This window comes from Pyxicephalus adspersus, chromosome 1 (assembly GCF_032062135.1).
Source record: "Pyxicephalus adspersus chromosome 1, UCB_Pads_2.0, whole genome shotgun sequence".
NCBI lineage: Eukaryota > Metazoa > Chordata > Amphibia > Anura > Pyxicephalidae > Pyxicephalus > Pyxicephalus adspersus.
This window is the reverse complement of record NC_092858.1, coordinates 135,527,443-135,554,781: the sequence shown is the minus strand read 5'-3', so window position 1 is coordinate 135,554,781 and position 27,339 is coordinate 135,527,443. Positions and strand designations below refer to the sequence as shown.

General features: G+C 36.9%; 1 protein-coding gene across 1 annotated transcript in view; it reads left to right on the top strand.

Moving 5' to 3' along the window:
* Window positions 1–27,339, top strand: part of PDK3 (pyruvate dehydrogenase kinase 3) — a 40,889-nt gene that overhangs the window by 1,229 nt on the left and 12,321 nt on the right. Inside the window, exons 2-3 of the mRNA XM_072427905.1 lie at window positions 24,527–24,668; window positions 26,241–26,312. Of these exons, the coding sequence (XP_072284006.1) occupies window positions 24,527–24,668; window positions 26,241–26,312 (214 nt within the window). The remainder of the gene's footprint in view (window positions 1–24,526; window positions 24,669–26,240; window positions 26,313–27,339) is intronic.

The window sequence follows — 27,339 nt, the reverse complement described above, 5'->3', positions numbered from 1 at the left end:
CTTTTTAACATAGAGAGACCCCTGAAATAACGTTCAGGTCTTAGATAATCCTTGCTGTAATTCCTATATCCATAGCTCACAGTATATTAGTGTGGTGGTCAGTAGGAAAAATGCCTCTTACATTACTGGCCAGTGGGAAGAATTTCACCATTACAGATAGATCACTGGTGTCCGGTCATATGACCCGAGAGGCACAAACTGCTCAATGAATCCCTAGCAACCTTAGGAAGAACTCTAGCTTGGAAACTTACAAAGGTGTACCAGGTTTGGATGCATTTTAAGCCTTGAAAAAAGTTTTGCTTTAAAGGGATTTTCCTCCTGTGCTTATGTGGGGACAGTTCCATGCTCATGATCCGTATGCTGCTTGTACTCCCACCACTGTTATAAATGCTTCAACGCATCCTGGTGTATTTTTGTTGCTGTAGGTATTCAGGCCAATCAGATCATGTTTTGTTAGCAGTTGAGTCATGTAAGATGACTCAGATTGTCCTATTAGATTCATTGCGTTATATATTAAACATTACTACCGGTAGTTATTTTCTAGAATTATAATATTGGTTTCTTTTTTTTTAAATTATCAACATTGTACAATAAAAGTAAAATATGTACAGTGCAGCGATTGTGCCCAGCGTAGAAACATATAAAGAGCCTCAAGTAGTGTTTAGTATGATATCTCCACCCTCTGTTTCTTCTCTGCCATCTTTCTCTTCTTTTCTTGGTTCTGATCTTCCACCATTCTAATTGGCCAGACTAGGATTAAGTTTTTTTTCCTTTTTCCAGGACTATAGTTCCTCTTTAAACAATATTCTGTGTTCCCAGCTATCTTCTGCGAACTACAGTGCAATAATTTACTACGAAAAAAAGATGAGGTGAGGAGGTGTTTGTAGTCCATATTAGAAGAGAAACCTAAGGTCACAATACTGCTCCTCCATAGATAGAATTCAGTGAGTGTTGTCACCCTAGGGCAGGAAGTGTTGGTAGGATCACCAGGTAAACAAAAAAGGAAAAATTCCTGAAAGAAAACTAATGCAGCTTTCTCATCAAAGGACTGGAATTTGCAATATATCACATTTTTGTGTTTACATATAATTTATAAATAATACAAATATTAATGTAAACCCTGCAATGCTATATATACTATTTTATCTTCGCTCTGAATGAATAGTGTAATACTAATAACCCGTTTTGTTTTCAGTTTTGATTTTGAATGGTTAGGAAGCGTTTGTTGACATAACATTTGTGGAAAGTGGTTAAAGTTAGTCTGAACAAGATTTATTTCTTGAGGGAAAAAAAAGTTATCCAACAATTTGTTCTGCTTGGAAACAGATATTGTTTTATGAAGAACTGATGTGTATTTTCATGCTTCTGAGAAATGTAAAGTAGATTCATGAGACTGGCAGTTTGTATATAGGACACGCCAACATGTCATTCTGTAGTACTGCCAGGATCTTCCACCTGTTTATTAGCGGTGTCAGGATCTTCCAAGAACTGCTAACCATTAGCTATATTTACCTTATAAATGTAAATTCACCTAACACATTTTATATCCTTTAATGTCATAGAAAGCCAGATGTGATTACACTGATAACCTTAAATCATCGTCTTTTGCCCTTTGAGAACTTCCAAGTATCTACCTACTGAAATTCCTAAATGAACAACATCAATAATTCCTAATGTCCTTCTGTTGGCTTCGTTTATTGAACTGCATTCAGAGAACTATTCATTTAAAATTCTGTAAAAGTCACTCTCTGAGCTATAGGGATTTACTGGAATTCTGTATTTTTTGTTTGAAGGTAGAGTTATTTTAGCATATAGAATGACCCAAATTTTAGAGCAACCTGGTCTTGCTCTAACTGCAAAGGACCATCTTAAGTTCCTACTTTTTGTACCCCTCTCCTTTTCCCAATGCCATCCTATTGGCCTCTTTATAACTCCACATACTGTATAGGATTATGGATCTGATTGAGCTCCTCCAGACCTTCCATTACCAACTTCTATCTCTGAGCTATACATCGAACATTTTATCTCATTTTTGTGGACCTCAAAGCCTACCCCCAACATGTATTAAGTTCAATTTGTTACCCCTTTTGCTGGAAATAATCATTATCCAATTAATGACGCCTAACACTTTTTTGTATTCTCTGTTTACTTACAATGGATTTATTGTAAATGTTTTATGAATAAATAAAAGTATTGATACGTAAAGTCATCTCTGATATCTCTATACATGTGTATAACAATGCAGTGTTCTCCCCATCCCCATTTATCTGGGCGCATCACCCGGCTGTTTTTTGGGTTGTTACTGAAAAGTAGGGACACAATACAGCGGCCACCACCCAGCTTAAAAAAAATTCTGGGGAGAATACTACAATGATTATACAGTATGTGTTCATACAAATCTAAAGGAATACAAGGATGTCCTCATTAATCTTTTCTGATACCCCTTTTAGCACATTTATTTGATCAATCACCATTGTATGATTTTCCATTACCTTCTTCTTGTGGTAACAACTCCAACAAGTTGGATTCCCATCACTTTCTGTGTCTCTGACAAGGGTCCCCGAAAGTATAGAGGGTTTAATCTTCCCAAGATGGACATAAATTCCAAGAAAACTTGACTTTTACCTATATACTTTCCTGTATTGCTTAAGTTCCCCCAATATCCTGCCCTTCATCCTTGTAGTTTCACTATGCTTATAAATAGTTAAAGTTTTCTTTCAAAAATCACGTTCACTCATTGCAAGTCAACAGTGTTCTCTTGTCCCAGGTAGTATCGGTTTAATCACCCCATGTAGTTTTAGGGACTGCATTTGTGATGCATTTTCTTTAGGGGACATATAGTCTTATGTTACATGGGTCATTATTGCCATGCAAAAGTTCTTCTGAGCTGTTCCTCACCCATAATCACCTAGGAAAGTGGTAAACCTAGTTTGGTAATGATATTGTGCTATATAGTTCCTCCTTAAACTATAAATAAAAGCCACAATTTTCTTTGTACTGTGTGAAAATATTGAAACCTCTTCCTAGTTTTTATTGCTGTATGTGTCCCCTCTCTGGTGATTTACCATCTGTTAGTCCATTCGACTGGACACAAAGTGATGAGAAATCTACTCAATATAACAAAAAAAGCTGCCAGAATTCATATAGAATCCCTACTATCCACATTGATTGTGGTACCTATATACCTCTTGTGGACCACAGCAATTTTACATTTTCTGTATAGGCCTCTTCATTTTGCAGAGACATTGTCCATGTTTTTTACTATATACTTTTTTACTAAATGATATATTTAAATTATACCAAAATGATGTTTGGCACAAAGCATGGCAGTTATTTGCAGATCTTAAAAGGCTTGCTTACTACTTTGTTGTTATGCAACACTAAAAAAAGTAACAAATGAAAACAAAAAATAATAAATTAATGAGAAAAACAAATAGCAGGGCAGTAAGAAAAAAGGGGAGCATAGTATTATTTAGAGGGTTAAATAAAGGTTTTTAAGGAAATCAAATTTTTTTTTCCTTTGAAATTGCCTTACTTAGGTTTCTTTATCTCATGTGATATGCAGTTTGAAGGTCACAACTGTTTACGATATGAATTACATAATAACTACAGTGTGAAAATACATACACAGTATAACCCAAAAACAGGGTCAGTTTGACATCTGCTCCTGCTGTGTAATGCAAAACAATAACCCGCTGTCATTTTTACAGCTGGTAAGTGTTAATAATAATGGTAGAGAGGGGAGCTAGCTCTAGTAAGGCTATGTTCACACTGGCCATGAGACTGTGAGCAGTTATTGTGAATGCCGGTGAATCGCCGCCTCGGAGAAGACGCTGTTTGTAGCTTCTCCATGTGACAGCTCCATAGAGAAAAAATGGGGGAGCAGTAAGTGATACAATACTGGTTACTGCTGCCAGCTGTGAAATGTGCAGACGCTGGTTCTTACCACGTTGGAGCGAGTGGCTGGCGAGGTGCCGGCTGCTGGGACCCGTGCATGATTGCTTGATCTTGAGGCAAGTTTGAATCTAGCCTAGGAGATGCCTCCTCAGACTTTCTAATATGTATTACAATCACTTTGATTCTCTCACTGTTAGTTTACTGAAGGTTAATTTTATTTTGGGCAATTCAAATTTATTTGCCACTGAAAGTGAATTTTTATGTGTTTATACTTTTACAAATCTGTATTTAGCATAAAAAATGTATAATTATGCCCTTTAGATTAAAAAAATGGTCTTTTGAATATAATTACAGATTGTGACATAAGTGACATGTGTTTCTTGCACGCACAAGTTTACCGTAACAGTTCGGCCAATGGTAACATGCAATTAAATCATCTTTGTGGAATAATATATTTTTATTCTGGAGTAAAGCTACCCATACATTGTGGTTAGGACTCATTTCATGGCATTGTGCCACTGGTTTAATAAAATACAAGGATCACAAGACAACAAAAATACTTGGGTGCCAAGGTAACATAGTGGATAGTCGTTTTTGGCAGTCCGAAGCAGCTGGAACTGGTCTGCAATACTCTTATGTAATCATTCAACTACATAGAATATAATTATCTTTCCTAGTACGAGGTAATCCATGTATATTCGATGATGATAAAGATTAGGGCTATCTTCAATGTGTTGTATAATTGATTAAAACCAAGATACATCAATCTAGTTAGCTACCATTCTTATATTTTTCGTATATACGGGGCGATCTGAATGGACAGTTGGCACTGAGATATAGTTACATGGTATTAGAGATCAATGAATCGGGCACAAAACAATGATCTGCAAAGCTGAAGGCCAACAATATCAAAGCTGATATTTAAAATTGGTGTGGCTTCTAGAGGCATGTATTCTAAAGAAATACCTTGGTAAACCTCAGCCACCACTATGTCTAGTTCTATGCACTGTGTGACACTGCAAAATTTGTTATTGGGGTCATGCTCATCCAATAAATTCTCCATAATGTATATAGGTTTGTTGTGTGCAACTTGCTGTTCCAAAGTCTTAGACTTTTGCTGTTGTAAAGGATCTTTCACGATCCTTTCCAATGACAAAAGACTGAAAGATGCTTGAATGAGGCGCGGTTCTGCTGTATGGTGAGGGTAGGGGGGAGAACGAGAAAGCAGCACCCCTCTGTGCTCTCCCCCCGGCACCTGTATTGCAGTCGATCGTCATTTGTCAGGACAGATCCATTAACGACGTTGGACGAGCCCTGTATAGATGTCAAATTCTCGTTTGATACTAGCCTTGAAGCTATAATCGCTGGAGAATCATCTGACGTGTGTACATACCCTTATAATGGGGACATGTTTAACCAATGGTTACTCCATAATGTAAACAAAAAAAAACAGAGAGTACACACATAGAGTGACATTTTTGTTGTGTTCTAAGGACATAAATGGGGCTAGGGGGTCAGGGACCCAGATTATTATTAATATTATTATTATTATTATTATTATTAATAATAATATTAAACAGGATTCATATTACGCAGCGCTGTACACTAAATAGGGGTTACAAATGACAGACTGTGACACAGGAGGGGGTGAGGACCTGCCACAAAGAGCTTACAATCTAGGAGACTGCTGTAGAATATATAGCTCAAGTCTCTGACAAATCTATAAAGTGTGCATGTGCTTTAATCCACTACTACCTCCATCAGAAGTGTTGCCATTAGGTGTTAGTGTCAAATGATGGTTATTTTTTTGTGTTTGAATAAAGTAATGATGTATATGCACTTTCTGTTTTTGGAAGGCAGTTTTGTATAGCACCAGCTCTTGACATTGTGTAAATACTTGCTGGCCTAGAGCCATCAATCTTGCAACGCCACTTTATGGGACTTATTTACCTGTTGGCACACCTTGTACTTTGCACACTCAGATTACTTTTGATTGGTAAAGTTTAATTTAACAATTACAAATGCATAGTAAAAAAAATACATAGTTTTGCTACCTGTGCTTGAAATTAATATTTTTTTTATGTTTTAATCTTTGATCAAAGAAAATTTAATTGAAGTAATCAACCACAGTGACTTTCTCTACAGAACAGACTGTTCTTGCTGGTGATTTTTAACCTTTGAGCTGTTCCAACGGAAGCTGGTGCCCAAGTGATTTGTAGCATAAATCAACCTTGTGTAAATCCTTTAACACATGAGCAAATTCATGAAAATAATTAACATAACTTTAACTGTTTTTTTGCATCACAAGGTTTTGGAAACTTTCACCTTCTGGAATAAGAAGTAACCTTTAACAGTGTACCAATATAACCTATTTCAGGTTTGGATGTGACGTGTTTGGTTAAGTTCCAGACAATGATGTACGTAAGCAGTGGATAAAATCGCATATACCAATTATACCTGCGTATACCTCAGTCTGGTTGGTAATTTAAACTGAACAGAGATACATTAATTTATTATAAAGACAATGTAATTGTTTATTGAAAATATCTCTTTAAATGGGCTCTATCATGAGGTCTGATATGTGATATAAGCAGTTTATTTCTGTTTGGGAAGTCGACATTCACTGACTAGAGGTCACATACCAGTTTAAGGACAGTGAAGTGAAATTTGTATGTGCAGAGCGTTGATTGTGCTTTTGGGTTTTCCAATGAAGCTGTATGAATATTTGTAATGTACACATTATGAGTGTTTGCTTTGGGTCTTGACAATAAAATGTAGCATAGGCTTCTTCTCATAATGTACTGATCATGGACCAAAATAGAATAAAAATGTTCAACTGTGTGCAAAGCAAATTAACAGCTGGAGCGTGTACTGAACCCAGGGCCACACTATAAAGTAATTAACCTAAAACTGGCCTGCGGAGACCATGCATCAAAAGCACCCAAAGGTAAAGCTTGCAGCATTGGGAAGTAAATTGCCAAGTACTATGGAAGTAGTTTTCTACTGTTTTCTTTTTTTTATTATAGAGAATGCACAGAAGCAAACCACTAGATACTAAAAGTTTATTTGAAATATTAAAATTTAAACCTTGTTTAGAGAAACAAAAAATTAAAGGTTTTAGTAAACGGCTAAAAGAAAGCATTACATGTTGTTTGATTTTGTTCAGCACTCTGGGTTTAAAAGTAGCCAATACAGACTACAATATAGAAGAATACCCAAGAACCCTAAATACAGGGATCTTGGTACACCTATATAGGTTTTTTGGTTCCAAAGTTGGGCATTCCAATACCTTCCCCATTTAAATACAGGTCAGTGTTCAGGGGCATTGTCTCCAAACACTTCATTTACAGAGGTATAGAAAAACCCATAACGGAACTAAAGTCAAAACAAAGAAAACACACTTACCTTTACTCTTGCAGATCCTTCTATCCATCGGGATGTCCCACATTGGTCCCGGTATCCATCTTCAGCCCAGCGCAAAGGAAACACTGTGCGCCAACATCATCTTCTCTCTTCTTCCGGGTTCTTCTTTCTCCTTCACCCAATCTTGCACTGCGCAGTTACAGACAGGATCAGGTGACGTACATGGGGGAAAAAAGATTGCCAATCTCACTGTGCATGCAGCATTTCTTCTTCCAATAATGACGGCTCCTTCTGTGCATGCCTGAGACAAAGGCATGCCCAGAAGGAGCAACCAACAGCCTCCAGGGATGCGTCATGTAGGCTTTTATGTTCAGATAAATGTTATTATATCTTCAGATAAATTTTTTCTGAAGTAAAAATTTTTGAGTTTAAAAATAAAGCCTAGTTAAATTCTGCTTTTCTTTTTTTGTCCTGGTCACCAGTGTAACTGAAACAGAATTAGCAGATATAAATGATAACTAACTGATTAGACAAATCACTGGTAATTGCTGGCAGTAGTGATTTAGAGCATCGGTCTATCAGTGCAAATAAATTACCTGTCTGACATGGACTTTGGAGGTTTTTTTGACTCTGGAGAAGGAAATGAAGAATAAATTCCCCAATGGGACAAAGACAGTTGTAACCATTCTCCACTCTATGGAAGATGAAGAAAAGAGCTAATCAAGTTTATCCCGCTGTGATCGTTTTCTTGGCAAATATTGGTATAAAATTTTCAGACCGTCTCAGATTAACTGCACTCACTCAGATTTGAAAAGGTTCTGCTTTAGCACAATGACCATAATTCTTGCATAATGTCTTCCTTTAGTGATGAGGAAGCAATCTTGCCGGTGCAACAGATGAGAAAAGAAGAAATAATGTGTCATTCTGCTGAAACAAACATGTCTGCTGCACAACTAGCAGTGTAGTATTTCCTTTTATTTACTCTGACATATAGAACTCCTGACTGTCTTGGAGTACACATTATTTGTACGCCAGAGGTTGTTGTGTACTTTTACATTGGAGCACCAAATGGCAAATTGCTTTTGACCTGGAATCCCAGAAAGATCTGTCTCTTGTTTCTTTTTAAAGGAGAACTAAAGGGTAAAATAATAAAAAAATTGCAAACATTCAAATTCTTTAAAGCAAAAAGGACGGGCAATGAAAAAAAACTGACCTGCTTGTTCACAGTTTTCTTTATAATCCTACACTGAGCTGCTTATGTGTACAATCTCGGCTGCCAGGAATGAATGAATGCATCTTTACGTCTTTCTGGTTCAGCCAATCAAGATGAACAATGATCCTGAACCAGAAGGAGGAGGTAAATTTAGATTTAAAAAAATCCTAAATGGGCTTATTTTTAATTTTATACAGGCTAAACACACACTTTCAAGGCATTTGCAAATCTCCTCCAATTACCAGTCCTCTTCCTAGGATATATGTGAGAATAGCACATACATCCATAGCTGGAGTGCAAACAGGTAGATAAGGAGTACAATACATGAATAAAAGTTATTTTAACCAAATTGCAATTATTTATGATACACAGTACTTTAGCACACAAATAATATACAGATTTGGTTAACATCTACTATAATCAAGTGAATATCATATTTAATATGTAGGGAACACAAAGTGTAACTCATTCAGTCTGTGTAGTTACCCTGACTTGTGAGTTGCTCACACACAAAAGGTGTGTGGATTGCTGACATCATAAACCTTTCTGTACCTGTTCTTTACCCTTTGCATATACTCTGATCTCTAAACCACATCAATATATTTTAACATCACCATAAAAATAACCTTTCTACAACCACCTGAAACGGAATATATAGTTACTGCCAAACACGCTTCAGGAGTTGTAAAACATGTTAGTCATAAAACCTTATACCTCTCTTCTTTTTAGAAATGGTTATAGTATAGCTATCACACTAAACTGCAAATGATCGATCATTTGGCCAATCAAGTGTATCCATATATGTTTTGAGCATGCATAGATATAACTTTTCGGGCAGATGGCTACTTAGCAGTACAATTTTTCATCCTAATAAGTAACGCTAATTTTAGAACAAACTGCAGCATAGCCATCACCTTCTCATCAACTGCATAAATCAGCGAACAGACCTTGGACAAAGACGGGCAGACTGTCTGGTCTACTCTCTGAGCACTGGCTTGCGCAAGCCACAGCTCCCTTTGTTGCAACTGCTAGTTTACCTTTTATACAGTTGTCAAAGGAAAAGAAATACCAAGTAGCAAAATAAAAGACAACCTCTCTTCTGTTATTTGAGTTTTCACATCATTACTACTACTAGGAACAGAATCTTTATTTTTTAATATAAATACTTAAATGGGTTCACAATGGGTTCACCTACAACTGGCTCCCTGCTTCTGTAAGGACAATATTTTTTTGATGTACAGGGAGCAGGAGATAAGCTTCTAATTGCTGAATAAACAAACCATAAACAGTTCCCATGACAGATGAAAATTCAGTAAGCTGCAAAATGTTCTTCCTCTCACTACTCCTTGTGAAATAGGTGTGTTTTACAGAGATGACATTTTTTTGGAACAAGGCAGGTAGGGTAACCATATGGGTAATAAAATGGTGGGAGACAGATTATGATTGTATATTATGTCATGCGGTTATTCCAATTTAATACCCAAACCCACTTCTCTTTGTGAAAATCAATCAGATTAATTAATAAATTAGATCAGTCACATGAACTAGATTTAAAGTTTATACATTTTTAATGATATTGCACCTGTTTTCTAATTATAGGGTATTATAAATAATTTGGGATAAAATGATTGTGTGCAATGTAGTGACACTCCCGTCCTTCCATGAACAGGTTCCCTGTAACCTTCAATATTTAGGTCAGGCAGCTGGCAGTATATTGTAGCTGACTGTCTAGTGTTTCTAACAAATAGGTTTTTCTCATGTCCCTAAAATCGGTCATTCAAGCGAATCCTGCAAGGTAATGCATCTCTTTAAAAACTGACAGTTCTAAGTCTCGCTGTGTAATCTCCCACAGAGGTCATGCACTGTTGTCCTGATGACGGTGCTGATCTAACAGTTTTTAAGCTAATTATTCTATTGCACTCCTGGTAGAAAAGCTCAACAAATGGTCAGCAAGTGACCGGGCTAACTATGGTGCAGGGTGGAAGTTCACATTTTACAGGTAGCTGATCATTTTACACGATCATATCAGATTATATTATTATATTATTATATATATATATATATATACATATATATAATTAATGCTGTTAATGCTTTTACTAGACTTTATTTAAACTTTAATTGGTTGATTTCTGATCAGACAGATTGTTTGTTTTTCTGGATGATCAGACAAAAAAAGTTGCCTTGTGTGAATGCAGTTTTACTGGACATATAAAAAATAAATTAAATTTTCATGTTTCAGTGAAGCGTTATTTAATCTACAGCACTGCGTAATATGTTGGTGCTATATCAATTTTTGAATTTTTTTGAATAAAATCACTCATTGAGTGTGCTTGTACATGTGCTTATATACACTGTTTATGAATGTTTCCACACATCCTTTTACCCAAAATGTACACGTTGGGTTTAATTAGAAAAATGTGTGTAAAAATTGATTCACACATTTTGTAATTGAATCCAATGTGAACATTGGTACATTTTGGGTGAAAGGTAAAAAAAATGTATGTACATTTATAAGTAGACCACCTATAGTTATTTTTTAATATTATTTTTTAAAATGTATTATTTAAAAACTACAAGCCTTTCCAAAACATTCTCCTGATAATTGGGGATGCTAATGAGCTTATCAGGCTCCAGACACTGGTGCTGAGCAAGGTTTTTTTATCCTCAAACAACCCCCATATGCTGAAGGTCATGAAGGTTGGTTTCAGCATGGCAGGGCTTACCTACTTCCCCCTTGCTATAGGGATATCAGCCAGTTTTATAATGAGAAGGTGTTAAATACATTGAACATTCCTAATGGATAAATGACATAAGTGTACATACCATAATCACTTACCATGGCTCAATATCACTTTATATTGCTACTGGCAAATTTCAGTCTATGTGGACTCCTATAGCAGGTGATCATCTTTGTAAAACATGCCTCTAATGACCCAGAAAACCTTATCTTTCTGACTCATTATTCAGTTTACCTTGATAAATGGGACTAATGCTGCACCGCTCCATTTAAGAGCATTATTATGATGTTTGTTCTGATTGGTGGACAGGCACAAATATGAGTACATAGGGCTTAGATTAAATTTATTCTACTGCTCATATTAAAGAGAAGGGTGCAGATTTCAGTCATTTTATTTTACTTTTTTAATAATGTTGTTATTATTAATAATAATATTAAACAGTATTTTTTATAGCTCCAACATATTATGCAGCGCTGTACATTAAATAGGGGTTGCAAATGACAGACAGATACAGACAGTGACGCAGGAGGAAGAGAGGACCCTGCCTGTAAGAGCTTGCAATTTAAGAGGTAGGGGAAGTAGCACACAATAGAAGAGGGTATATGGATTGATGGGTGAGGGTTTTAAGTGAAAAGAAACGGGTAGACAAGTTTGAAAAGAAGCTGTTTTAAATGAGCAGAAAGTAGGAGGAAGCCAAATAGGACGAGGAAGACCATTCCAGAGAGTTGGGGTAGCTGGGGGAGTACTTTTGTACCAGGTCAGAAATGTAAGTGGGGCAAGAACTGTGGAGGGATTTGAAGGCAAAGGATCTTGAATTTGATACTCAGGTGAAATGGAAGCCAATGGAGAGAACTACAAAGAGATGCAGCGGAAGAGGAACGGTGGAAAGGTTGGATGAGTCTGGCTGCAGCATTCATAATAGATTGTAGAGGAGAGAGTCGGGTTAGTGGAATACCAGAGAGGAGAAGGTTACAGTAGTCCAGACGAGAGATGATAAGAACATGTACAAGGTGTTTGGTCGTCTCTAGGGACAGGTAGGAGCAGATTTTGGAGATGTTCAGATGTTGTAGGTGAAAGTGACAGGACCTGGAAATGTTGTGAATATGGGGGTAAGTGAGAGGGCAGAATTAAAGGTGATACCACAGCAAGGTTCTTTTAGTTTTGTATATTTAATAAATGTGCAGCTAGATTTGCTTACGTAGCCTAAAAATGAACCTGATGTTACTGTGCAAACATAATCCAGCTGCTTAAGGCATATCTTTGAAGCTGAACTCCTAGCAGATACAAAAACACAAATTAATGCCATACTGTAATTTACTGAACTCCATAATTACCTTTAGTCTTGTAAAAAGGCTTCTCTCCCATTCTGAAATTGCTTACTCTGATTTCACTTCACACTGCCAGATTTTCACAGTGTTCAGTAGAAGCTGCAGCAAGTTAGATAGAGCCTGCCATATAACTTGGCTAATGGACATACAACAGAACTGAGGAGTTGCGCCATCTGCATCATCCGTCACAGGCAGAGATAGGGACTTAAAGTGTTACTTAACTGCAGCAGAAAAAAAACGGGTGTTCTGCTGGACAGTGTGCGGTGTGATAACGCAGTGTAATTTTCCACACTGGATGGACAGAAATAAAAATCTCTTGGCAGGTTAAACAGATCATATGTATGTATTTCATCTGTATATCTGTTTTACTGGAGTTCAGCTTCTATTACATTACCAAAGGGCAAAAAAACAACTGATGCTAATTTGAATGCTCTCCTAATGGTTTCCCATTTATTGGTATTATCACAACAGATGCATCTTACCTTTTAACTACAGTGCAATGTGCGGCTAAGTGCTGTGCTTTAACAATGGGGCATACACTACATTTGTGTGCAATGTGCAAATCCCAATGCTATTTGAATAGACAGCTGAACACAACGCATAGCAGCACAAACCTATAGTGGTAACCAGCCCCAAAGGATCCCTGATTTGATGTCTGTACTGTAAGTATAGGGTATCACAGGCAGTCTTTGCTTCATAAATATTTAAACTTTGCTAAAAACTTTAAGAAGCATTTTCCATTCCCTGCCACAATCTATTTATAGAGCATTTTATGTGCACATTTGACCTCTACAAGATGGTTTGAACTTTATTTAAAGGATAAAAGAGACTTTGTTGCAAGATGCAGCTTGCAATGGTTCTCATATTTATTTACAAGGCATGTGGTCAGAATCACTATTCTCTGTAACACCCCTCATTAATATATACCATTAAGTGGGGCCAATTGGTCACATGAGATAAGCGCAGGAGGGGACAAGCACCGTTAAACTTGCCTTGTTCTGTTCAAGTATTTAGTTTTGTGGCAATTATTCATTTTCATTACTTTGAGTTTAACATCAGAGATGATCCAACTGGTACTTCAACTCTATCATCAGNAATACCAGAGTGTTATGACAGAACATTTCAGGCCCTGTTACCCTTTTAAACAGGGATAGTGCCACAAAAAAAATAGACTCGTGTGCTGCTAATAGTAGGGAGTTTGCTGAGCTAGGGATATTAGATTATAATATTTACCAGAAGCTAGGGATATGAGATTGTGATATTCACCAGCACACTACACTATGAAGGAGTGGAAATAAGATCCCTAGCTACACTGTGCTTCTAAGCCAGGAATGAAGGCACAAGAAATGTTCAGCAATATTGTGGTGCACTGTTTCACTTTAGAGGTATGGGACATTGTTTTTTATATCGGGGTAGAGGAACAACAGGAAGTAAAATAAAACATAAAATAGTCTGGGTGCAGTGAGCAAAGTAGAAATTTCCAAAGACGCTGCGGTGCTTTATTGGAAAAACACATGCTAGTCTCTGCTAGTCACCTTTAAGCAATTATCCATGCAAGCAACTTAATACATAGTTGAAATTCATATGTGATAAAAGTGTAGATGGAACAGAATGCACAGTATTGAGAAATGTCTCCTGACTCTCGGCACAGGATTGCTTTATTAGCCAGTGCAGGGTACAAGGGATACACTTCTATTACATATGAAGGTTGATTCCACAAGATTCATTATTATAGTGAGGTATGACCAGGGTAAGGTCAACGGAGGAACAAGATGGCAAGGAGAAATAAAGGATATGTCCACAGTAGATAAAGTGAAGCAAGGGATTTGTACAAAGGGGTACACAATCACCTTCTGGGGTACAACAGAAGACAGCAGGATTAAACCAGCCGGGTCACCATCCTACACTGTGACCCAACAACAGACTGATGAGTTACTAATTCTACTTCCTTGTAGCATGTTCCTTGTGAGCACATGTGTAATACAGAACGTGCAGCTACCACACACACCATGTATTCACACACATAAATCCAATATATTTCTGGAATAAACATTGTAATACGTGGCGTTTTGTTTTGTCTTCCTGGAGTTCAGCTTAAAGACATGGCCATGTTGGGACTTTTCTAATAATTACCAATCTAGCATCTTGCTAACTCTGTGCTTGGAAAACGCATTGTGGTGTTTGGTAAAACAAATTCCTGGATGTGCTACTAAGTAATTGGTAGTTGAATCAAAACTCTTATTTCAGTTTTAGTATCAATTTAAATCCACTGACTTATTGTAGGTGTTAAGAAGCTCTTTTACCTTCAACAGCCATTACAGGAGTCACATATGACACGTCATAATGTTTTATATATTATACATTTAAGCTACTGAGGAGGAGCAAGACTTGTGAACATAGCTGGGGAGATGTCCGTGCTGGATTTTTTGAGAAACCTAGTCAGTTTTGCATTCTTCCTCTATAGCCATTGTGGGGAAGGGGGAGAAGTTGACAAACTATTTTTTAGGGTATCCCAATCAGAATGAAATATTTGCCATATTTGTCCAGAACTGCATCTCCCAAGAGCCTTTTTTCTTTTGTGGGACTCTTGGGAATCTCAGTAAAAGCTTTGCTGAAAAAGAATTCATTGTAAGTCTGTGGAACAAATGGCAGACTTCTGTATGTCAACAGGCAAGGCTGACAAAACTTGGAATTTCAGTGTAGAAAAGACACTGTGTTGTCAGCTAAAGCAGGAAGTTTGGAGCACTATCCTTTGGCAGAAAAACAACATTTTAAAGGGATAAAACATGGCCATGGTCATTACAGAGATGTGCAGATTTTATTTTATTTCATGTTGACTCTGACATTTAATTTTAGGTAACTGTCTAATTGCAGTAAGACATTTGCCTAATTAGCTCAGTTGGTTCATATAAACAGCCAATATTGTTTCTATATTTCATATTTATATCCTTAGTAGTTTCGTAGTGCAGTGTTTGTATGTGGATAGTTCTGTGCTAAGCATAGATAAGCTGACAGCATAAACAACATACATTGTATAATGAAGTGACCTCTGTTACAAGGGCATGATAACATTCTAGTTGCTGAGCATAAATGTATTGATGCTTACACAATTAAGATCTTTTACTAAAAGGAAATCAAACAAAAAGCTGTTTGCATTTATTATTAGCTCTTAAAAACTTTCTAAAGCTTTAAAATAAAAAGCTTAACAATTTTATTACAATAGTGATGTGAAATATGCCTAACAATGATCTAGGCCAGGGGTGCCCACACTTTTATGGCTTGTGAGCTACTTTTAAAATGACCAAGTCAAAATGATCTACCAACAATAAAAACTTGGACCTAATAACTCCTGTGTGCGGTAGAGTTTATTTTGAAAGGCAGGGCTCCACGATCTACTCACGTTGCCTTTGTGATCTACTGGTAAATCACGATCCACCTGTTGGGCACCCCTAATCTAGGCAGTTAACTGTTCTACATATATATATATATATATATATATATATATATATATTTCATCCAGTTACAGCAATGGCAGGCGTGCAGAAAAACAATCCGGGGTGGAGTAGGCTGTTTTTGAGGAATAACATCAAATCCACCATTATATACTGACTCTTAAAATGTGATCATTCCTATAGTGTGGCGTAAAGTTTATGCAAAGAGTCTTTTAGTTTAATCCTTAGGCCAGAAATAAACTTTCCAAAGGGAAAACGATTCTATTTCCCATTTTTGGACAGAGAATTATAAGCCTGCCCTGCATGGCAAGGTGGACTCCTCTTGGGCTGAACCTACAATAAACTACACTTATCTAAGCTACTTTATGCTAGACATCGTTTTACTAGGATTGAATGTATTTTTGTAATAGGCGTCATTTTTATAACCCGTGCTAATCTGGTTTTCCATCTGTAGGTGACTTGTTTGTGTACATGCCTAATAGATAATATCAGTCTGGGGTGCTTTAGTGTTAGTGTGTGGTCAGTAAATGCCAGTAGTTGTATATGAAGCAGTATGTTTGTCAGTTAATGTATACTAAAAATTTAGTGGGCTTGGGGATCATTTTGGGGTTTAGAGGGGCTTGGCGGTTGAGGGGGGATGGAGGCTTGTGTGGAGAGGTACAAAGTGAGAGACAAAAGAGGAGGGGGTTGATTTACTATCCAACCATGGTAGAAAGTGGGGCCTCGTCCACTTGTCCTCCACGGTAGAGGATTGGCCAGATTCTCTTACCAACCACAGCAGGGTGAGAGCAGATTCACTTGCCAACCGGTGAACAGGTGTGAGGCTTCTTTACTTGTCACCAACAGACAGGTTAAGAGCTGCTTTAGTGTCCTTCTCCTAGGTTCATGTTCATCCCTGGAGTGCAGAGAGGAAGAGGTCCACCAGGTATGTGGCATCTACACCAGTGAAGGAGGTTATAGCTGGAATTCATGGAGCTAAGCCAACAACCTGGAGGGTTACTGGAGTCACTACACTATTCTCTCCTGCACCCCCCAAAATTCCCTCAATACTCCTCATCTGCACATAATACTCCCCTGCATAATATACTCCCTAGGTCCTTCCTACACATATGCCCCATAATACTACCCACACTCTCTGCGCATACTGTGTTCTCTAATACCCTCCAAATCCCTCTCCCGCACGTACTGCCCTTCTAATACTTTCCACATCCTTCTTTAGCAGATACTGGAGGTCTTCTTTAAGCAGAGGTGTTTGTTGTTCAGTAAATTACCATCAAAAGAAATATATCTTTTTTTTTTTTTTGGAACTGTCTGCTCCAACACTTTGAAATTGTATGTTAAAAATTGTGCATGCAAATATGTGTTATCTTTTGCATTATTCATATTCATTCATAATGACATACTAAGATGGAGGTGTGGAAAGCCTTTGACCCCTGCAATGTGAAGCTTGTGGAGCTGAAGCCTATAGACTATTAGGAATTCCAGCTTCTGCCTTTCTAGTAGCCGGCAGACTTTTTAAAAAGCTGTAAATGCACAGTGTACTTTTACCCTTTTAGAGTGTTGACATAAAAAAAACAAAAAAAAACTTCCGGACTGCTTTTCCCCTGTCCAATTTCATTTAGGACAACAAAACATACTTGTAATTCGGAAAATTCTGGACTTTATGGTTTGATTTTGTTTTTGTTACTGATTTGAGGATTTTTCATGGTAGTAAAAGAAGTAAATGCTTTGTAGTGACCTGAAATCTGAAAGTTTGAACACTTCAAATGGCCTTTAATTGAAGAGCAGTCTCTCCTGTTATGTAATGTTACAAGGGAAGGCAGCCAGTAGAAATGTGTCCACAAGCCAACGCCTCCACTTTTTTTGGACTAGAATTACAGACCTGTGTATAATGTGTACACTGTAAAATGGTAGTTTAAATAGCACACATGTCAGAAATACTTTTGTGTTTAAACACATTGATTTTACCAAAAAAAGTATTTTTTCATGAATTATATTGGGCTTTCTTTTCCTTTTACTTTCACTCTGTTCATGTACTAAACGCAGGGTATATTTTATATTTATTAGAAAATGAAAAGATATTGTGTGACTAGTCACTATAATATAGCATAATCAGATACAGATTCCAAAGTTTCTATTTGTCAGCTGAAAAATCTGTAAAGCTAGAACTGCCTCGTGTTTATTGGGGCTGTAAAAATTCAAGAGGCCAGGTAGGCTAATGCTAAAAAAAATAAACCTTTCTGCTAAAAGAAAACTCTTAACTCCTAATTCAGTGGCAGAAACCACTGAAGATCTAAAGTCACAGTATTCACATTACGAAACAATTGCAACAAGCATGCAACCATTAATGATTATATATATATATATATATCCCATGAATCATTGCATTGTGTTTCATGGATGCAGGTGTTTACACTTGTAGTCCTAGCTCTCTGGAGTACAATAGTTGTATTTAATGGCAAAGAATAGTATTTGTAAGGACTAATTGAAATTTTTAAATCAAGAAAAAAACGTATCATTAGGACACAAAATTAATTTTTTTCTTTGTTTTTGCACACTTACGGTGTGGTTATTTTAGCCCGGTGTGCACATACTTCCATTCATCCAGATACATATAAATGCATGTGGACATCCAGCATGTACATAAACAGCTTTATAAGCCTGCTATCACTAATGATAAGTGTTGAAATATCTGATTTACTAGTTTTCAAATGATCGACTCTATATTTCTATTTCTATATTGGAGTTTGGATTCAACTAACCTCTGACTTTATCTGTGCTTTCTCCTTGGCTGTTGATGTCCTTGACCCTGACTTTCTTACCACTTATTTTGGCTTTAGGGCTCTGTGCCTCTTGCATAACAGTTCTACTCCTTTTTTGTTTTATAGACATTGGTGGTGGGAATCTAGAGCTAGCATGTAGCAAAGTTCCATCCCAACCAGCATATAATTGTGTGGTCAAATATTTTGTAAAAATGTAATGTGTACATGACACTTGGGTCTTGTCATTCCCATTGCTAGTGCTTTCCTAATATCTATGTATTTCAGTATGCATGTTTGTTCCAGATCAGTGTCAAATAACATTTAAAGTCTTATTTAGATAAAGTGGCTATCAAATGGCCATTTTTGTGGATCTAGTTGCTATAATAATAATAAATATTATATATTATATTTATAGGAGGGTGATGAGATTTTATATGGTGGGGATGAGTTGTTTTATTGCCATATCATATTTACTCTAAATTAGAGGTTTCAATCCCTTGAATAGAAGTGGTGGTAATCACCCAATAGACTTATTTTGCCCACCAGTCGTTTTTTCAAACTTGAAATTCCATTTATACCAATTGTGACCTATGGCGTTCTCCACTGACAGTTGATCTAAAAAATTGGGGAACAATCCACTGATTACCACTTTTATAAAATTGAAAACTGAAAAATGTTATCATACGTGTATAAAGGATGCAGTTTTTCTGGTAAACTGCTGTGTACACCTTTAATAATTCATCCCTTTGAGATACATTGATAGCCAGGCAGTCCCCCACTTGGACATCCTCTTTTAGGGACCTCATAATACATTTGAATGGGTATAATGCATCAGGAGCTTACTATCCAAAAGAAACATCTAAGACAATAGGGCTGATTTATTAAAGCTCTCCAGGCCTGGAGAGGATATACTTTATTCTGTAACCCAGATTGATCCAGCAAACCTGGAACCAAGTAATTTGCTATTTGTTAGCAATAGTTTTTTTAATCCTGAACCATATCCATTTCAGGTTTGCTGGATCAACCTGGTTCACTGATGAAAGTGTATTTTCTCCAGTCTTTGGGAGCTTTAATATACAGACAGACCCAATGTTACCATAAGGAAACCTTTATCTGGAATATGTTTTATTATTTTTCCTAGTGGTTGAATTTGATGGATTTATGTTGTTCTTTTAACTTGACTAACTATGTATGAAACGTAAAAAAGTGAAAAAAGCAGAATGAAAGCAAATAAAAACAAATCACAGAGCTGGTAAATCTCTATTACTTTTCCTTTGCTTTCCATTTTTTTACCCAAAAGGATCCAGTTTTACAGGGTTACGCTGTAGTTTACAAATGGAGTACTGAAGATTGTGTTGTTACTCACTTTATGAAGGTTAAACATTTCTGTAAAAGGTTTACAGCCACATGTACTATAAAAATAACCTTTCAGGGATAGCATTTGGGATAAAATGGCCAGAAAATAGAACAGGGCTGATTAGAGAGATTTATAAAATGATTGTTACCTTGTCTTGCAGGCCCTCTGCAGACGGGATGTTAATTAACCACGTATTGTACATGGCAATTTATGATGGGAAAGGAAAGAAAATTCTCTGTTCTTTGAGATTTCAATGAATAGAATTGTAAAAGCTTTTAAGAAATTACAGGTCATAAAGAAATTGGCTGCACCACTGTTTCATTTAGTGTTACGGGGCTGTGTACTGGTCACAGACCGCTTCTAATGTAAGTGGCGATGTAATATAGTATTTGTTGGCTAGTTGTATTGTTAATATAATAGAAAGGGAATGGCAATCACTGGCAGGGCAGAAAGGTGCTATCACACTGATCATAGAGTGCTTCTCGGCTGGGCATTCTGGGTAAAACATTTGGCATTAAGGGATAGCCTGATATGCCTCAGATCAGAGGTGCTGACAGCAGTCCCCTCTGATATTTCATAAATTGTCCTCTTGGGGAAGTTTGGATTCAAAACTGTCAACATATTCCATATGTATTAACATATAAAATATGAACTCTACATGTTTCTCTATATTTATCTATTTCATCTTGTGCAAAATGATATTAAAAAAGAGATTAAAAAAAAGAAGCCACCATTTAATGGCATGATTGTGAATATTATTTTTGGCATTGGAATATCATATTCAACCTCCATCTTATTCAGCCCTTTGAAATTTATTTTTTGTAATGGTATGTTTTATTTTTATATTTATTCACTGGTGCCTAAGAATAAATTCCAAAAATGATGACGTAAATGTCCGTTTAATCTAGGAGTATGAATGCAGGTTACATCATCTGCCTGTAGTAATTGGAAATTGCTCCATGTGGTTCTCTGAAAGCCTCTTCAAATTAGCCTCTGACATGACATGTTGGTTGTCCAAAGGGTCTAGGTAAAAAAAAAAGTTTAATTTTCAATAAAAACTTTTTCAGTATTATTACATTATTTTTGACCCCGTGATTACTGGGTCTTTTTAAAATAAAACAATCATGGGTGGTAGGAGGCGTCGTCAGGGTACTGTACATAGATTCCTGAAAAGCGGATAGCCTCATTACTCCGGTCAAGAGCCCTAAAACAAGCATTGGCCTGGCTACTGGAAGAGGTTTAGAAATAACACAATGGGTGGATGTCATTCCTAGACGGGCTGCTTTTGCTTGCATACTGCCCTAGGTAACTCCTACATATAGTGCTCAGCCTGAATGAAAATAAAATCCAGAATGAAATGGGGACAGGAGGGATACTCTGTTGCTGGGATGATGATGGAGATCTTTTTTGGTGAGTTTTATCTGATTTGTTATATCAGATAAAGCAAAACTAATTTTTAGGCAAAACTCAAAGTTTGAGAACAGACAAGGCTTCATTACTGAAAGGGACAGGCAATATCCCTTCTGCAATAAAACATACTTGCTTGTCTTATTGCTGCCTTCCCCTGTCAAAAAACACATCCTGACATCCAGCAGCTGAAGGGACTTCCCAAGGCCCCTGCAGGAGTTACATCGTCCCGGCCCTGCCAATCATGATAGCAAAATTGGGAAGAGGAGGATAGAGTAGATGGCACATCCATAAGGGAACAAGAACAGGTAAGTGTATTTAAACATTGCAATTAGGCAGGAAGGTTATTTTATCCACATTCTGTCTCTTATACAATAAAGGACCTGCCCGGTCGCTGTTTCTTATTTCAAGAGGTTAGTTCCACTTTGCTCGAGTGAACCATTTCTTTTTAAAATAATTGAATTACCATCAGAAATATGATATAGCCCCCTCAGGTGTCTGCACATTGCTTTAAAGAGGAAGTAAACCCAAAACTTCCCAAAACAAAAAAACTTACACTTACTTTCAATCCCGCAGAGCAGTCGATCCGTTGAGAGGTTTGTTCCATCGGGTCCCGTGTCATCACAGTATCCGTGTTCAGGCCAGCGCGCCAGGCCTCTTCAGGCCAGAGCTGCCATCTTCTCCTCTTCCTCTGGGTTCTTCTTCTTACGTCACCCAACGCAGGCGCGAGATTGGGTGACGTAGATTTAGAATTTGCATGAGATTGGCATTTTTTTCCCTTTGGATGAAAGGGCTCCTTGCCCCAACAAAATGCTGTACCAATGCACTGTGCACAGCCAAATGGGTTTGAGCAGCTCATTGGCACTTTTTTATAAGGAGAATTTTACTGGCAGCTAAATTGATTTGGAAATGTAGTGGAGCTTGTTATTGGCAACTAAGTACCCCATCTCATCTTAAGGTAATTTTATGATGTGTATCAACATAGCATCCCACTTACTGTTAGGGCAGGCAGTTGATCGGTCCTGAGGTCTCTTCCATCTATATCACACGACCCAGCGCGCTAGATCGGGTTACACTTACCTTTAATCCTGCAGGCAGTTGATCGGTCCAGAGGTCTCTTTCATCCACATCACCTGACCTAGGCGCGAGATCTGGTGACGTAGGCGGGAAAAAACTTGTCGATCTCACTGTGCATGCGTGAGATAAGCAATCTTTTCCCTTTTCACGAAAAAGCTCCTTCTGTGCATGCTCAAGCATCTCCGGCATGCACAGAAGGAGCAGCCAAGAGCCTCCTGGGATCCGTGACATGGGTATCCCGGGAACCTCTGTGCTCCCATTCATTTGAGGGAGCCATGCTGCACCCTTTTTTTTAAAAAAAAGGTACACTTTACAGTGTAGGGGATTTCTCGAGAAGCAGCTAGGATTACACATTCTTCTTAATAAAAAAAAATGTGAGCTAATAGAAATGAGTCTTAGTAGGAAACATTGAAAAGCTCTAAAGAAAATTTATTGAAAAGAAACCCATGATTACCTAGAGTAAAGTGGTGGATTTGCCAATATAGTAGAAATCCAGCCAGAATTAGATTTGTTTAGTAAATACTTAAACTAAGTGTTTTATTCAATGGACCACTATTATGTCAAGGTAATTGGTTTAATGTTAGAAGCAATAGGTATTTAATGGCGTAAGTGCAGTGTGGGTTAGGGCGAGTGTTTATGCTGTGGTCAAGGCAGCTATTAAAAAAGGACTTATTGTGTAAGCCCACTTATATATGTAAAGTAAATTACGGTTATTTTGTAAAGTAATAGGAAGTGTATTTTATTGCATTTCCTGCTACATATTTGCATTTTTATAAATAGCTGTGTGGGCTTTTGTGCTGTAATGCACAGTAAATTATGTATTCCCAATTGAACCCCATACTTCGTTTTAAAGTGGTTGGATAAAAACAGACTTTTTTTTTCTTAATGAGTCTGGGTGACCCTTGCTAATTTTGTATTAACAGATCAATTTTATATCAGAGTATGGGCATAGTAACATAGACCATGCTACTTATTCACAGCAAGAGTGCTACTCTGCAGGGGATCATAGGACACTAATATCGAGACAAATCAATCTAGTTTTACTGAATATTGTACTCATTTTAAGCATTTGTGTTACTATTTTTAATCTTAAAAAATCTCTCTATTGTTTGCTTTGACCATAATACTAAAGTGCACTCAAACGCAAAAAGTGAAAATTTTCTATGTTAAAGCGGACCGAAGCTAAAAATTATCTTATATAATAGACAACCCTTTTTAATTAAGGCAAATAGTACCTGCTTTTTTCAGGGGTGAGGGGTCAAATCCCTTAAAAAAAAAAAAAATTTAAAAAAAAAACAGAGTGAAGCCCCTCTTCTGTCTTTATCGAAGCAGCAATAAAGACAGAATGTGAGGGCAGGGCCTCCTGGAAAACCTATGTTGGGCATCCCAGGAGGCTTCTGGCTGCTCCTTCCACGTATGCCCAATCTCGGCATGTGCAGAAGGAGTTTTTTCTTCCAACAGGGAAAATGTATATGCTGATCCCGCACATGCGTTTACGTCTGCTTTAAATGGGGGGTTTAGAATTGATATTTGTGCCAAAGAAGTGCCTTGAAAAATGTATGGTTTGTCTTGAATTCCTCTTATAAAAAGAAAAAAGCAGTGCACTTTCTTGACTTAGTTATAGATATAGCTTAGATATAGCTGATATGTTGCTCACTATTTTTGCTTCAGTCTATTATATGAGATAGCAAACTCTGTAACTACCAAAATGGCTGTTCCTAGTTGAAGGCATGGTAAGTTAGTAATATGGAAAGAGACCACCGACAATGTTTAGCATTCAGGTTTTTTTTTTTGGCATTTCCAGATTACCAGTTGAAGATTCAAAAAAAGCTTGCTTAAAAATGAAGATTTGTTAAAAAAAAAAAAATTATTTTACATTTCTGAAAAGTAAAGTGTAGTACTAATTACCTCCTTTTTTTTTTTTTTCAGGTCGCAATAATGCTTGTGAAAAAACTTCATACCTTTTCTTACGGAAGGAACTACCAGTACGACTTGCCAACACACTGAAAGAAGTGAATCTTCTGCCTGAAAGTTTAGTCCAAAGGCCATCGGTCAAGCTGGTACGATCTTGGTAAGCTGAGGTTCACATATTTCTAATATTTTTGAATTTAGGATTTTTATTCAACAGACACACAGTAAAGTAACATACAATGGCAGTAATATAAGTTACCGCAAACCAACAAAAAAGTAACAATAAACCAAAGTCATTTTAACATTATCAAGACGAATGAAGAAATGGGTGATCAGTCCCGTATAGTACAACAGTAAGTTACATATCAAAGGTAACGGTAATAAGGAAGATTAGCCAAGTCCATATTTTAAAACCACGGGTCTGAAATATGCCTGTTCTGAGTAGCTTCTATATAACCCTTCATATTATGTGTATACTGGTACTGTTTGTGGTGCTGCGGTTTCGCACAATCGGCTGTCCAAGTATGGCCTATATTTAAATAATGGAGACCCCAGAAAATACCTACTATTGCTGCCAGCTGCTGATCACTATTGATGGGCAAGGTTTTCATGACAAATCACTGTTTACTAAGCAATGCTTTGTCAATAAAGAAATACCTTTTTTTTTCCTCTGTTAATTTTAGCAGTGAGCAATAAAACCTTCTGAGCGAAATTCAGAAAGGCCTGTTAATTTTAAAACGGTAAAAGTTCTTTTAAAGGGCATGAAAAAACAAGCCCTAGTTACTATCCCAAGGAGATGAGAAATAAAGGCCTACCATATGTAAACAGATGAACAGGAAGTAATATTTTGACCACTAGACAAGATGATAAAGGAAATTGAGTTGCGAGAAATTCAGGATGAAATTCGGAGCTTGGAGGAGGAGGAGGAGGAGTTATGAATATGTTCCAGAAGAAGATGAAATGACGACATGTTAAATGTACGGTACAGTAAATTTTTGATAATGAATAAATGTACCAGTAAATTGTTGTACATGGAAAAATATGGTAAGATGATGACTGTATTTAAATAAATGGATTTTTGTTCAAACCGGTAAATGTACTGTAGTTTGTTGTACATGGAAAAATAAGACATCCCCCAGAAAATAAGCCCTATTACGTCGTTTGGAGGAAAATTTAATATAAGACCCTGTCTTATTTTCGTGGAAACACAGTACTTTCAGTTTGCTTCTTTTTTATTGGATATAATATGGTATGAAACCCGTACAGAGGCACAGACAGCTGGGGTCCTTCAAACATATCTGCAAATAGGCAGGTCAGTCAAATGCAATACTTTCGTGCCTTAGGGTGGCAGCAATATCAGAAATTATTTCAACATCCAGAATTAATTGCCACACAGTGTGTGCTATTGTAAATGGGCAATAATTCAGATTCAGGCAGGTCACAGGGTTGTAACTGTTATTTAATACTTGTATTTTTAATTCTGAATACTTACTACTTTAGATGGTAGACTAAGTATGTGGAATGCACATGAATAAATTATAAAAAAGTCCCTGGTGTAAAGAGTATTCTCTGTATGAAGCCCAAAATTCTTAAATAGTTCCTGTTATGTATGGGCCAGCTAAAATTATATTTGTTATTCTCACAATGTACAAATAAAAGAGCTATTTTTTGTACAACATTCTGAAGTCCTTGGTACATGTTGACAACTGTTCTGCATTGTTTACTTCCTTAGGTACATGCAAAGTTTTCTTGAACTTCTAGAATATGAGAATAAAAGCCCTGAAGATCCTGATGTTCTTTATGAGTAAGTTACTGCTGTTTCTAACAACCAATACTTTAGTGTCTTCTATCAGTCATTTGTGTTCAGTCTGGTGCATGTTTCCTCTTAAAGTGAAATAGAACCATTAGTGATCACCCAAAGTCAAAAAACATTTTGTAACCACCAAGGTATATACAGATTGAGTGAAGCTTTTCCCTTTTTGCCTATACCTTCTAATGCCATAAAGATCTAAAATGGGCAGCTGCTTCTGTATGTAAAATACTATTGGCGGAACTACAGAGGACAATTTTCCATCTGCTTTATATAGCACAGCAATAAAATAGAATATACCAGCATATACCATTTTATTTCAAAGTGTACCAAGCTTTAGCTACATTTAGGTTGCACATAAACTACAATACAACACAACTGTTCTCAAAGTGAAAAATATTACATAACCTATACCCATGGCAATAGGCTATTGTTCACATGAAACAGGATTGTCAATCCTATACTATTCTATAAAAAAGTGAGGTCAGCTGCAGGTCAATGAATGGTCAAGGATCTCTGAAACTGATGCATTCCCAACAAGCAAAGCCTACCTACACAGGTCCTATCATCTGTAACTTTTAAATTGTTTCATGCTACTTTATCAAGATCTACAAGTGTTTTTTATCATAAGATACTCTGGGGGGAAAAAGGTCCTACATGTCCTAGTACAATGTTGATATGTGGCAGACCATGACCCTGTAATCCCTGTTTTGTCTATGAAAGGAAACTGGTTTAAAAGGAAAGAGAAGTCTGTCAATCATAGCATGAGCTATCTATCCACTTGAATGTAAAAAAAATAAGTTGATTTACCAGTATTGTGTTTATTAAAAACAAAAGCAACAAGTTACAATTTCCAGGAACATTTCTCCTGCAAAGTCAGGCTTTCTGGGTCATGAAAACTGACATTTCCAGTATAGCACATCCAAGTTTGTGAAGCAAATGTTCTGGCATAAGGAGCTTGGTGTTGTGTCCTTTTTGGTGCAAAGAATCCAGGCATAGGATGTGGGTAGGGAGTTTTTAT